Below are 13,742 nucleotides of genomic sequence, written 5' to 3' on the forward strand. Positions count from 1 at the left end.
GAACAGGGAGAAGAGTTAGCAGGGTTTACAGTAATTAAAGTGAGATGGATGCTGGCTTATGTCAACCAGGGTAGTAGCAGTGGAACTAGTGATAAGTATTCAAAGTCAGCACATACTTTGCAGAAGAAGCTGACAGGATTTGCTGATGGACTGCCTGCAGAGGGTAAGAGAAAGAATAAAGGGTAACTCAAAGTTTTTGGCCAGAGCTCCCATTTATGAGATGGGAAAGACTACAAAAGCCAGAGGGTGAGGAGAATCAGAGGTTTGGTTTTGGACATGTTAAGTTTGAGATGCCCACTAGACATTTAACCCAATATATAGCTGGTATACAGGAGGCTGGAAATCAAGGGAGAGGTCTGGGCTAGAGATACAAATAAATATGGAGGGTCATCACTATATTAGGGGTTATTTAAAGCAACTAATGGGGCACCTGGGTGGCTCAGTCGTTAAGCGTCTGCCTTCGGCTCAGGTCATGCATGATCCCAGAGTCCTGGGATCGAGCCCCGCATCAGGCTCCCTGGATAGAGCCCCGCATCAGGCTCCCTGCTCGGCAGGAACTCTGCTTCTCCCTCTCCCACTCCCCCTGCCTGTGTTCCTTCTCTCGCTATATCTCTCTCTGTCAAATAAATAAATAAAATCTTTAAAATTAATAATAATAAAGCAACTAAAAAGTAAATCCAGGAAAAGAAACTACTTCTTCCAAAGGTCTGTTGCAATTTAAATTAACATGTGATTTGTGGCCCATAATGGACTGTTTTCTTCCTCTAAGTTAAATCCTCTATTTACATGAAATAGATTTGTACAGAAGGAAACATAGCCAACAAATCTATGAGTAAAAAACAAAATAATAATGAAAAGAACTAATGTTCTGTTGTTGCCTCTGAATACAGACCTGGAGTTTTTATTATCACTCTGATATAATACCCATGAGGGGCAAAACGAAAGACAGGGAAGGTTAACAAGAAGGACTCAAAGGATAGCAATCTGTTACACCTTTTTATTCCTTCTATTAAGAATAGAATACTCACTAATGATGTTCTCATGTAAAGTCCTTAGCAATGGAGAAACAAATCTGTTATCTCACAATGATGAAAATAAAATACATTTAACCTAAAGTACAAGTAAGATGTTAGTAATCTTACATCAGCAGAAAATGACAACTTCCACTTTATCTATTTCTAGATAACTGAAGTTTATCTATGTCCAAATATCTTTCCATTTGAACCATTATTAATTTTTTCCTCTACTTTAACATCTTCTTGGGCCAGGCTCATCCTTATTAACATCTTTATCCTAAGACATCCTCATAAAATATGATAACCTATAGGCTACTGTTATTGTGCCATTGTTGCTACATAAAATAGCTCCATCCTGCAGTATTCTGTCAATGTCTCCTCCTTTCTCTACTGTTACATTATTTTACCCATACATAAAAGCATACCAACATTTTACTTTCTGATCCTTAGTTGTAGTTGACAGAAATCTGGGCCTCAGAAAGCATGTAATAAATTCACACAGTGCCTAGTACTTAGAAGCTTCATGGGAAATTTGAACATCCCCACACATAAAAAGAGAAAGTAATCTTATTAGTTATGTAAGACAATGTCATTAATCTCATGAGATGCATAATGAAGTCTAGTGTTACAACTTACTTTCAAATGGTTCAGAGGAAAAAATATATAAATACATATTTTTTACTTATATTTTTTAAATGAGCGATAAAGCAAGCACGGCAAAAGATAACTATTAATAAATTTAGATCAAAGGTATACAAATGTTAATTGGACTATCTATACTTCCAACCTCTCAGAAAGTACAGAAGCTTTTAAGATACAAAGTTAGGAAAAAATATAGTATATACTGAGTAAATGCCTATGTGTAAAATTAGTAAAGTATAACTGTATTGGATCTATTAAATGGAGAAAACTAATTTTCAAAACATTAAAAAAAAAACTGGGGAAAAGGTAAAGCAATACCAGAAAATTACCTACGTGCAGGAGTAGTAGAAAAATGGCCAGCAAGTTCTAAAAACTAGAAAAAAAAAAAACATAACTTGGTTTCCTTGCCACTGGAGAGCTTAGAAAATGTCTCCCTTTTTACAGTGTGAGAATGGTATTTTTATTTCCTGTAACTTTTTTCAAAGTCTGCTGACTTTGGATACTGGTTCTTACTAAAGGCAATCTACTTTAAAAAAATATTTGTTTCCTGATTACTGTAGAAACACATTAACTTATATCTCACCATCCAGAGATTTATTATGTATCTTCAAGCTTTTAAAAAATGAACATACACAAATTTATGACAAAATTGATATGGTATTATGAATAAAATGTCCTATAAGCTGCTTTCCTCTCCTTAATTGTAAACATTTTCTAATGTAAAAAAAAACAAAACAAAACACTAAAAGGTGCTTTCCTCTCCTTAATTGTAAACATTTTCTAATGTAAAAGAAAAACCTTGTAAAGAACTTGACTGACCAAAAGCCAAATGGCTCAAATAAGCATAAAGAGCCTAAATTGATGGCAAAATAATTGTCTTTGTACAAAGGCAGAATCTAACAACCTCACTATACAATGCCTTTCAAAGCACAAGACATGTTTCTTAGAGGCAGTATAGTGTTTAAGAGCATTAATTCTGGAGCTAGACTGACCAGATTCAAATCCTGGTTTTCCCCAATAGCTATATGACTTCTCTGACATTGAAGATGTTATCCTCCCTGATCCTGCTATCTCATTTGTGAAATGAAAATAACAGAACCTACCTTACAGAGATGTTGTAAAGACTGGGTTAATACACAAAAAATGCCCTAAGAAAAGTACCTGGCACATAATAACAATTCCGTAAATGCTAGACATTATGAATATTTTCCATATTTCATGGGTAGTTAGCATCTTACTTTCTAGGAATGCTGCAAACAAAAGCTTCCTTTCCAGCTTCTGAATCCAAAACCTACAATCTTCTGTTCCAATCTAAATTAAATATAAGAATAGGGCAAAAAACATAGAATGAAAATTTCATTAACATCAAGATGAAAAAACAATCAGAATATATCTTGCTGATATATCATCACATATCATCAATATCATCATCTTTGTGTGGGATAGCAATATTACATAACAAACTTTTTTTTCTATCTATAGCAAAGAAACTTCATTCTACAATTTTAAGAATGGGGGAAGAAAAATTGGCAAACATGTTTTGACATTACAGAGCTTCCTATTTACAGAAAAACTCAATTACAATAAATGAGAGGATGTGTAAGAAGCAGCTAAGGCTGGCACATTTCCATTCCGCAGAAAAATTACTTGTAATCAAGTTGTTTTCAACAGACTTTTCACTTGTGTAATTCTAAAATTAAGTACCAAGAGCATTTTTCCCCAACAGAAAAGTTTATTTCCTTCCTGAGAAACTTGAGTCATCAACTATGTCTTAGACATCACACTGTGTTGACCAATGCTTCTTATATTTGATATATATTCACTCTGATCTTGAAGCACTAAATACCACTAACAAAATTGTTTTCTTGTATGACAAAGGTAGACTTCCAGGAACTATCATGTCCTACATTTCAGCAATATATGTAAGTACCTTTACTATACTCCTAGAAAAGTTACTTCTTGGGGGGGCCTGGGTGGCTCAGTCATTTAAGCGTCTGCCTTCGGCTCAGGTCATGATCCAAGGGTCCTGGGCTCCCTGCTCAGCGGGATGCCCGCTTCTCCCTCTCCCACTCCCTCTGCTAGTGTTCCCCCTCTTGCTGTCTCTCTGTCAAAAAATAAAAAAAAAAAAACCTTTAAAAAAAAAAAGTTACTTCTACAATGTGACCTCAAACTTAAGTCACAGTATCAATTTCTTCACTAGAAATGAATTAGATCATTTTCTACAAGTAAATATCTACACCTAACAGTTCCAGTGAAAGTTCAAGATAGTAGGGTGTGTCCTACAATTATAAGCATATTTCAACACATCCACTTTTTGAGATAAACTGGTTTCTAAAAATTAAAAATAATAAAGCTAGCTGGCTCAGAAGTTAATATAAGTAGCTCTTTTTTAAATTATAAACTAAATCAATCACAAAGGGCATGAAACATCAATGATTAAAACATACTCAATGTATTAAATTTCTACCACTAATGTATGAAATACAACTTACAAATTCAAAAAATGGAACATGTACATCATTTAGATTTCTATGCTCATTTGAAATGCCTTTATACCATTTCACTAAGCGCAGACACAAGTACAGACAGTAACCCATGTAAGGGACTGTGACTTTCAACCTACCTAAATAAAACACACACACACTGGGCTCAGCCACAGGCTCCCCTGTTGATGTATATCTACCCCACACCCAACTTCATCCTAAGCCCACTCTCATTACTTCACTCTTCTCCCATATGACACCCCAAAGCATCTACCTCTACGTCCTACCAGGAAATTTGGACGTGCAAATAAAACAAGTCTGCCAAAGGTGTTGATGATAATAAGAGGAAGGGGGAATAGAGTTATAAAAAAGATAATGAAAGTTTTTGAGAACTTATGCATTAAAATTTTGAAGAAAATATTTTGTGAAAAGTTGAAACTGAGTAGAACTAATTCTGAAGATAAAGTTGCAGATGCTGCTGACTGAGTCTCTCAAAACTACCCCACAGAAACTAAAATCCAACTAACCTATGGCTCTTCTCGGTTAACAAGCAACTGGTTTGGTTTGGTTTTGAAATAATCCTCATGAGTTATCAGTCATTCAATTGCTATTATAAATTAACAGAATCAGATTTACTTTCCAACCACAAACTGGAAGATGAAGAATGGGAAATGCTGGAAGATAAATGATAAAAGTAAATTTTTCAGAGCTGCAGCACACAGAACACTAGGGAGAAAAAGGTTTGAACAGGATAAAAATATGGAGGCTTACGAAACTTGAGTAATCAATTAAGACAGCAAGCTATCAGAAATTTAAAAAAAAAAGGTAAAAAGACTCAAATTTCCTCTAGAGCAGGGTTTCTCACTCTCAGCACTACTAACATTCTGCCCAGACAATCCTTTGTTGTGGGGGACTGTCCTGTGCATCGTAAGATGGTTAGCAGCATCTCTGGCCTCTACTCACTAGATGCCAGTAGCATCCCTCCAGGTATGACAACCAAAACTGGCCCTAGTCTATAAATGTTTGTGTCTGCTCTGCATATACACTTTAACTACACATTAATTTTTTGAAGGATACAAAACTGCATAAATATTACAATGAAAATTCTTAATAATAAGCATTTTAAAAGACTGCGTGATTAATATTTAAAAGTGATAAAATTGTGAAGGAATTGTGGATTTTCTTAAATTCTGTTCTCTAGGGGCACCTGGGTGGCTCAGTCGGTTAAGTGACTGCCTTCAGCTTGGGTCATGATCTCAGGGTCCTCCTGGTATCGAGCCCCGCGTACTGGGTTCCTGCTCGGCGGGAGGCCTGCTTCTCTCTCTCCCACTCCCCCTGCTTGTGTTCCCTCCCTCGCTATCTCTCTCTCTCTGTCAAATAAATAAAATCTTTAAAAAAATAAAAAAATAAATTCTATTTTCTAATGCTTGGTATCAACTTTCTAGCATTTCAACTTCTAGAAATACATTTTATCCACCTATATTTTGAAACTAATAGATTCCAAATGAAAGCAGGCCTGGAAACAATATAATTTTTATAATATTTGTATAACATTTTACAGTCTTCAGCATTTTTACAAACTTATCCCAATTAATTCTTAGGAAAAGAGGTAGCAAATTAAGATCCCATTCGATTTATAAGTATAGGATTCTATCTGTATTCTTATGAAAACTAAATCCAAAGTTCAAATACGTGTGTTGTATCCCTTGCCATCGTCTATGCAAAGACAAATAGAAAATTCTTCAAAAATCATCTATGTACATTTGCCAAAGAGCCTGATTCCAACTTGACAACAAATATATACCTGCAAAAATATACTTGTTAATATATGTTTAATTCTAACCTCTCCCAGGCGCCTGGGTGGCTCAGTCAGTTAAGCATCTGACTCTTGATCTCAGCTCATGTCTTGATCTCAGGGTCATGAGTTCAAGCCCCGCGTTGGGCTCCACACTGGGTGTAGAACCTACTTAAAAAAAAAAAAAATCGAACCCTTCCCCTCCACTCCAAATTCACCAAACTTCTACCTCACAACTCTGGAGCAGTGCTTCCCAAATGACAAGCCAAATACTTCTGAAAGACTATGCAAAGTTTTAACCAATCCCCAACAAAAATATTAGATTGCAAGTCAGATAAAATCCCAGACTACGACACACATCCCAAACTAGAACCTACCTAGATTCAAAATCTTAAGATGTCTTATTTTCAACTTCAAAGACTGAGGTCCTCTAAGTTTTATGAAAACATACTCTCACCAATGCAACAGCCTCTGAGATCTAAATTCAACACAGAGTGAGCCTTCTATAAATTTTGTTAGCTTCATGTTAAACTTCTGCCAAGCTTTATCAGTTTTCTTCCATGAGATTTCTTTTTTATCCTTATTTATTTCAACAATACAGAAATAAATACAGAACTTAAACACACAATTCATCAAGCAACTAATTTATTCCTTACTGTATCATATTCCAACTCCTCAACATGGACTCCAACCAACATTCCATAACACTCTACCTTGCAGCTATAAAAGCCTAGAATATGAATAATTGGAGTCCTGGCTGTCATGGCCCAGTTAGCATTTCTTATTTCCTGCCATGGACTCTCCATTCCAGGCAAGAAAACCTACAAGCACCTTACTAGACTATTATGCCATTCTCTTTCCTCAAAAGGCTTTCCCCAACTGGGGAAATAAATCCTCATTTCATCTGCAACTACAATACATAATTGGAACTGTATTTTTATATCTTGGCATTTCTGTCTACGCTGACAAAGTCAGTATTTTTTCCTTCTCACTCAAGACTGTAGCTCATGACTCCTACTAACCACAGACATACAATAAACTGGTGACTAAAACAGCAATGTTCTCACTGTACACGTTCTCACAACTGTTTACTTGGAATTGTAATAGCTTCAGAATGAATTCACCCAGTATCAAAGGGAGTCTACATTCTCTAAGAACTATTCTCAGTATTGCTGTTTCCTGCAACCTGGCGAGACGGGACTGTCTCCATTAGTACCAAGGCAAAGCTTTCACACTGCTGGACAGCAATGTTACTGCCCTCATAGGAATTGAACTGGTAGGATTATTACAGTTTTCCCATTTATTCTTATTAACATTGCTTTCTTTTCCTAGTATGAAGACTGACAGTTAAACTAGTTAGAATTACCACTACTGGATTTTTATTCACAAAAGCAGGCATTTTAGGGTTGCTTGGAAGAAATTACTAACAATCGTTAAGTAAATCAATTCCTCCAAAAAAACCAAACCTGGGGCTCCTTACCCAAGCATGTCACAGAGAGTTGCCCATGTGCAAACAGACCAAATGCAAATCAATTCCTAGAATTTGGAGCATCTGCCCTGTGACGTGGGGCTCAGATTTGAAACCACTGTGGTTTTCTGTTCACAGCCTTTTGTATCTACAATTTGTCTCCCCCAGTTAGTAACCACACAGGCCTCATGGAAACTTGTGTTAGCAGCTATATCCAATGACTACTTGCCCTGTCCCCCAACTTCTCCACACACAAATTCCATTTTTGTTACTCCATGTATATATTTTAAGTTAGGCCATCCCCAAAATATACCTCCAACTTTGGCAAAAGTTTTCTAACCATTAGAATGTGATACAATTCAAAGACAAATTTAACTTTATGCAAATCACAAACTCACCAAATCTGTAACACACAACAGTTACCTTACTTCAAACTAACAATAAGACGCAGTGTCACAGTATCCGGAGTCTCTGTCATCTACCTTTTACCTAATGCTCCTTTAAATACAGAGAATATTTTTCTTAACTTTGCATTCCTCAGAGGATATTACAATTGCACATTTTAAGGTATGTTTAATATCAATAATCTAGTATACCAGTTTGGAACCAAAGTACTCATGATTCAGATCTGGGAAATGATCTACCTGCAACCAAATGAGTGTGCATTTTATTTGGTGTGTCTTCCTGGTTACCTATCAGTTTTTTTCTCTCCATTCCACCTTGCCTCACTTTAACTACCAAAATACATTAATACAACATTATCCTAATTGTTCAGAACAGGGAACCTCAACACTAAACTCCATAAGCCAAAATATATACATTAAAAATAAACTCTTAGGGGCGCCTGGGTGGCTCAGTCAGTTAAGCATCTGCCTTCGGCTCGGGTCATGATCTTGGGGTCCTGGGATCAAGCCCCGGTTCTGGCTCCCAGCTCAGCAGGAAGCCAGCTTTCCCTCTGCCCCTCCCCGCCCCCCACCCCACTTGTGCGTGCTCTCTAATAAATGAATAAAATCTTTTAAAAAGAACACATCACTTTAAAAAATAAATTTTAAAATATATATGTATCTAAAGTTCACGTACTTTATTCCAAAAAGATGCAGAATTTATTTATTCCACTTTGCATTCAAGTGTATCAAGTATGATTATTAGTTTCCCCACAGAAAACGTATTAGAAACAACTAATTAGAAGGTGATATCCTCAAGGTTTGCAAGAAAGCCAGGAATTTTAATCAAAAAGTCGGAAATACTATTGAAACCAGATACAAGAATAAAAAGCACAATCACCTAGAATAAATTTAGAATACTCATTTCAATTGGGGGGGGGGGCAGGGGCAGGGGAGGTGGGACAGAAACTACAATAGAGCCCGGAACAGTAACAGCTGTTCTCTATACTAAACCTCAATCATTTAAGAAAAGATTGAAGTCAGCCCATTTCAAGGGCACAGTAAATGTGTAATATATCCTAAAAAACTTCCATGAAAAATTGCCAAAATTTTACAAGTCTGGTCCCAGAGACTTATCTGGGAATCTTCTCATATCTGAACCTGTCATTGTCATTTCCCAACAATGGTGGAAAACGTAGCTTATTGTTGAATGTATTATTTCATTTTATGAATTTCAAAGGCAGAGTTTATGTTTATGACCTGTTCTTAAAAGAAAAAAAAGCCTAAGTTTTTACTTGCATGACCCTCAAGCATTTTTTTCTGTGAGCTTCATCCAAGTAGAAAAAGAAATGGTTTCTTATTTGCTCTTGAGATAAAGTGATCTGGTGCTCCCTTCGGCAGCACATATGCTAAAACTGACATAAAGTGATCTGGAAAAATTAGAACCATCATTCTTTAAGAACTTCAAATTGTTATTATGAAAACAGGATTTTTAATATTTAATAATCTTATGCTAAATAAAAAGAAAAGTGTATGCCACAGCTTTTATTAACAAAGGTTTAAGACTACTGTAAAAATAATTAAAAGACATATTAAAAGTTGGATAAGAGGTCACAGTCAAAAAAACATTTCTAAAAGATTGGATTCACCTATGTAAGATGAAGCCAAGGTAGAGATGCAAATAACATAGTCGCAAGATCCACACAGGTGACAAAAATGAGTGAAGCAGGCCAAATGTATTACCACTAGGAATGATACTAACTGCACTGACCAGTAAGCACATGCCCAGTCTAAAGAGGACAGCTACTGCTCTACCAACTCTGCTACAGACAATGGGAATGCAGCCCAGAAGAACCTGGGTTTCCAATTCTTCCAAAAAAAAAAAAAAACCTAGAAGTCTATGAGGAATTTCCCAATTTTTCAATGTTGATAACTAGTTGAAACCTAAAGACACTACGAATCAAACAATACATCTCTTAGGTGGTTCAGCCCAGGGGCCACCTTTAACCTAATGTGTGAACTGTTTTCAAAAAAGGTTGAGGGGACAATGGGTAAAAAGTTCAGGCCTTGAGGTCAAGCTAGCCTGGGTGTGAATGTCTAATTCATCACTCAGCAGGTGGATAATGCTAAAGAAATTATTTCTTCAAGCCTATTTCCTCAACTGTAAAATACCACCGCTCTCTCAATGTTGAAAAGTGAAACTCCTAACACAGTATCAGACACACAATAGACATCACAGAAATGTCCCTTACCGCCCCTCCTTAACCCTGCAAATCCTTTGGAAAATTTAAGAAATCAGATAATAAATAAACACCCTTGAAGATCTTAAACAAGTTATTTAAAAAAAAAAAAATCAGAAAACAGAGGTGCCTGCTGTGCCCATTTCCCTCACCCCTGCTATTCAGAGAGGTTCTGTGTATACAGAAAAGATACAGTTAATTTAGGGCATGGCTTGAATGGACTTAAAATGATACAATTAACTGGATTATCAATCTCAAAAAGATGAACAGCCAGAACTCCTTAAAGATAGAGACAAATCTGTCTCTTATTAACTTCATAGAACCTTATTTGCTGGTAGAAGTGAGAGAAATCGTTTAAGCTTAAGCTTTAATACTTTTAATACTTTTGTTTAAACTTCCAGAAAACTTATTTCTAAAGAATGCATGGTACAAAACAAAGGATTTACGCCAGATTTTTAAACATAAAAAACATGACAGACTCTAAACTTCATTTTATGTATGATTTCATCAAACCCAAGTACTGTCAGATTGAATTTACTACTAGAACTAAAATATCTTTCGACCTCTCAAACATACCAATTAATTTTTAAAAAGAGAAAAGACAACAACTCTCCAAAATATTTGTTAAAAAGTACTATGCACATGTACATAAAAAATATTTGGGCTATATTTACTTAGAATAGTTCCAAAAAAATTCTAATATGGCTACAAATAATAAAGAAAAACAATTTTATGTATACATATCTATATAAACACTTACTGAACTCTGCAAATTTTATGGTATCTTCCTACATATACAACAGACTGGGGCATGTGCTAGAAATCAAAGTTTAATGCGTGTGCATTAGGAAAGTTTAAGTTTCAGGAAGCAACTAAGGCAACTAAAATCATTTATTAAGTACATAAAAATGGTCTATACTTCAAAGTTAAATCCATATTTCCACTACAACTTCTCCTCGTCTACATAAACATATTCATTTCTTTCATGTTAAAACAAATTATATTCAATTTGAGTGTATTCTATTCTACATATCATATAAACTTCTTACAAACTTGACCATATAGTTCAGACTCATTTAAAAATAGTATATATTACAATAAAATTACAAATATCTCCAAGTACCCAAAGGCTACAATCTTGATGCTAATTTTAAAATGAAAGTTTCTTAGTGTCTTTATTTTAAAGTTCTGCTAAAACATGAAAAAGTACGTAGCCTTTTAATGTTTAATGCAAAATGATACTTTATAAATGACTCCAAAGTTCTGAATTTAGATTTTTGTGTACCAAGGGTGTTAACCCACAAAAATTATGCTGTTAATTTACTTTTTCTTCAACCATCAGGCTACACCAATTTATATTCTTATTGTTTCACACTTAAAAACAACGGTCATTTTATATACAACCACTCCTCAGTAATTTACAGTACCTCATGTGTTTGTCTTACTTTGTACCTCATAGAAATCAAGAGTCTAACACCTGACTATAATCATAAATAGTGGTAAGAGACAGAAGAAATTTGTCGGAAGCCACATTCTGCACATAAATACAAATGTTATAAAAGGCCCTTATAAAGGGTCTCTAGCACACGATACTCCTTAAAACTAAACATCTACTAGGAACTCTTAATCTAAAATGTACATCTAGCAAATGAACACCACAAACTACAACAAAAGTGTACCTACAAAGCATCGTTCTCGGACTAAGTAGAACTCAAGACAAAAATACGCTTGGCTCTGCAATCATAAGTTAAAGCGACAAAGAACAGAAACAATACACTACATAAAATACACAGTATTCTCTAAATTACCAAATCACACTGTCCCATCGGAAGCATTCCGGTAATTTTTTCAATTCAATGATTTTAAACAAACTTTGAGGTTTTTAAGTATACTTTGGGGCAAGACAAAAACTTTACCTAAAATAAAGCACTTTACACAACAACAGAATTATGAAGCTGGTCCTAGGGTCATAAAAAAATCGTCTTCAAAACCCGAGTAATCAAGAAATTATCTGCTTACAGTAAATTCAACTCCAATTTGCGGGGTGGGGGAGTTGCCACCGTCTGACAACCCACTAACTACGCTGTAAGTCTACTCCACCTGAGAGCTTAAGAAAAAAGTTGGGTCACCCAGGGACTTGTCCATCTAAGAGACCCAATCCAAACAGATCAAACATCCCGGAACGCCTTACTTTTCTCCCCACCAAACCCATTCCCCTGGGCAACAGAATGTTTTCACTGACCATAAACACACCCTCCTGAGAGCTCTCTCCACACACTCGGGCAGAGGCAGGGCACTAAAGAGAGCGGAAGCGACTCGTCTCAGACAGCAGAGGACCACTGTTACCCCTCCACGGGCGGCCCCTCTGCAGAACCGGGTCAGTCTGGATCGCCGCGCCCGGTAAAGAACAATACACCAGCCCAGCCGCAGACATCTCAACTTCCCACGAGCCTGCGCGGCGGTTCCCCGCGGTGGAGCGGGCTCCGGAATCCGCCACCGGGCAGAGGCTGGGGGCGGAAGGAGGGAGGTAACGACCGCCAGCCCCGCGGCGGCAGCCCGTCCCGGCACCCGGCGAGCAGGTTGGAGGTATGGAGCCACCGGCCTGGGTTCCACGGCTCACGCCCGGCAACTCGGATCTCCCCACTGCTTCTCTGGGAGGCGACCCCCGCCTCCCCTGCCGCCGGGGCAGTGGGGGGCGGGGAAGGCCTCGGCGGAGGCTCGGAGCCTCCTTGGCCCGCCACGGAAGGGAACGCGGTCGGGGCGCGGGGGACAATAGGGAGCGGGGAGCGCCGCGCGCCGGAGTGGCGCCGCCGGCCGGCCGGGCTGACTGACGCGCCCGCCGCGCGGCGCGACTGGGCTCCGCTCGACCCGGCCGCCGCTGCCGCTGCCGCCGCGCGGTCCGCCGTGGTCAAGGCGTCCCCGGCGCTTGGGGTCGTGCCTCACCTCCCAGCCCCGCCGCCCAGGAGAGGAGCGGAATTAACACTCTCAGCAACACCATCTTCCGCGGCCGCCGCCTCCTCACGGGTTAACCGCAGCACATCGATCCGGAGGGAGAAGCTGAAGGGGCTTGGTCCGGAGTCTCCACGGGAAGCCGGGACCTCCCCCGGCAGGAGAAACGGCGAAGCACCTCCCTCTCGCTCCACTTCAGGGGCCGGCAAAGCTCCCAGCTCCTCCAAAACAGGGACCTCCCTCCCCCTCGTTCGTTTCCTTCCTCCCTTCCCCGCGTTCCTTCCCTCGCTCCTTCCCTCTTCTCTACCTCCCTCCCCCGAGCCCGGGACCTCCGCCTCCTTCCTCACCACGTGATGCGCGACGCCCAACCGGCAGACCCAGCCGCACCCCTTCCTCCCGCCCCTCCCCCTCCCCCAGGCTCCCCAGGGGCGCGCGCATGCGCACGAGGGCCGGTTCCCCGGCAGCTGGGCTCGCCGCCGCTTCCTGTCCGCCGGCGGAGAGCTGGGATTGGGTTTAGAAGGCGGGGTTTCCCCTGGTCCCGCCCCCAAACGGGAGCGCATCTCCTCAGAGCAGCGCCGGCTCGCTCGCTAGTTCTTAACGACTGCTGAGGACCGTCCCTAAGACGAAAATGGGAGAGTGAAAAGATGTTAAGAGGCCGCTTTCTTCTTAACTTCACAAGGAAGGGAGATTTTTATTTCTTCCTTTTCTGTCTCTGGTGGTGCACGACAGCAACCAAATAAACGAAAGCAAAGTCCCAACAAGCGAC

At 39.0% G+C, this 13,742-nt stretch overlaps 1 protein-coding gene across 1 annotated transcript in view; it reads right to left on the minus strand.

Annotated features, from left to right (window-relative positions):
- The window catches only part of ADAM10 (ADAM metallopeptidase domain 10), a 133,622-nt gene extending 120,349 nt beyond the window's left edge, over nucleotides 1-13,273 (minus strand). Inside the window, exon 1 of the mRNA XM_028100032.2 lies at nucleotides 12,971-13,273. Within this exon, the coding sequence (XP_027955833.1) occupies nucleotides 12,971-13,025 (55 nt within the window). The 5' untranslated portion in view covers nucleotides 13,026-13,273. The remainder of the gene's footprint in view (nucleotides 1-12,970) is intronic.
- Between the last annotated feature and the right edge of the window lie 469 nt (nucleotides 13,274-13,742).

This window comes from Eumetopias jubatus, unplaced genomic scaffold (genome assembly GCF_037043125.1).
Source record: "Eumetopias jubatus isolate StellerSeaLion01/CBP00866 unplaced genomic scaffold, mEumJub1_p1.0 scaffold_7, whole genome shotgun sequence".
Classification (NCBI taxonomy): Eukaryota; Metazoa; Chordata; class Mammalia; order Carnivora; family Otariidae; genus Eumetopias; species Eumetopias jubatus.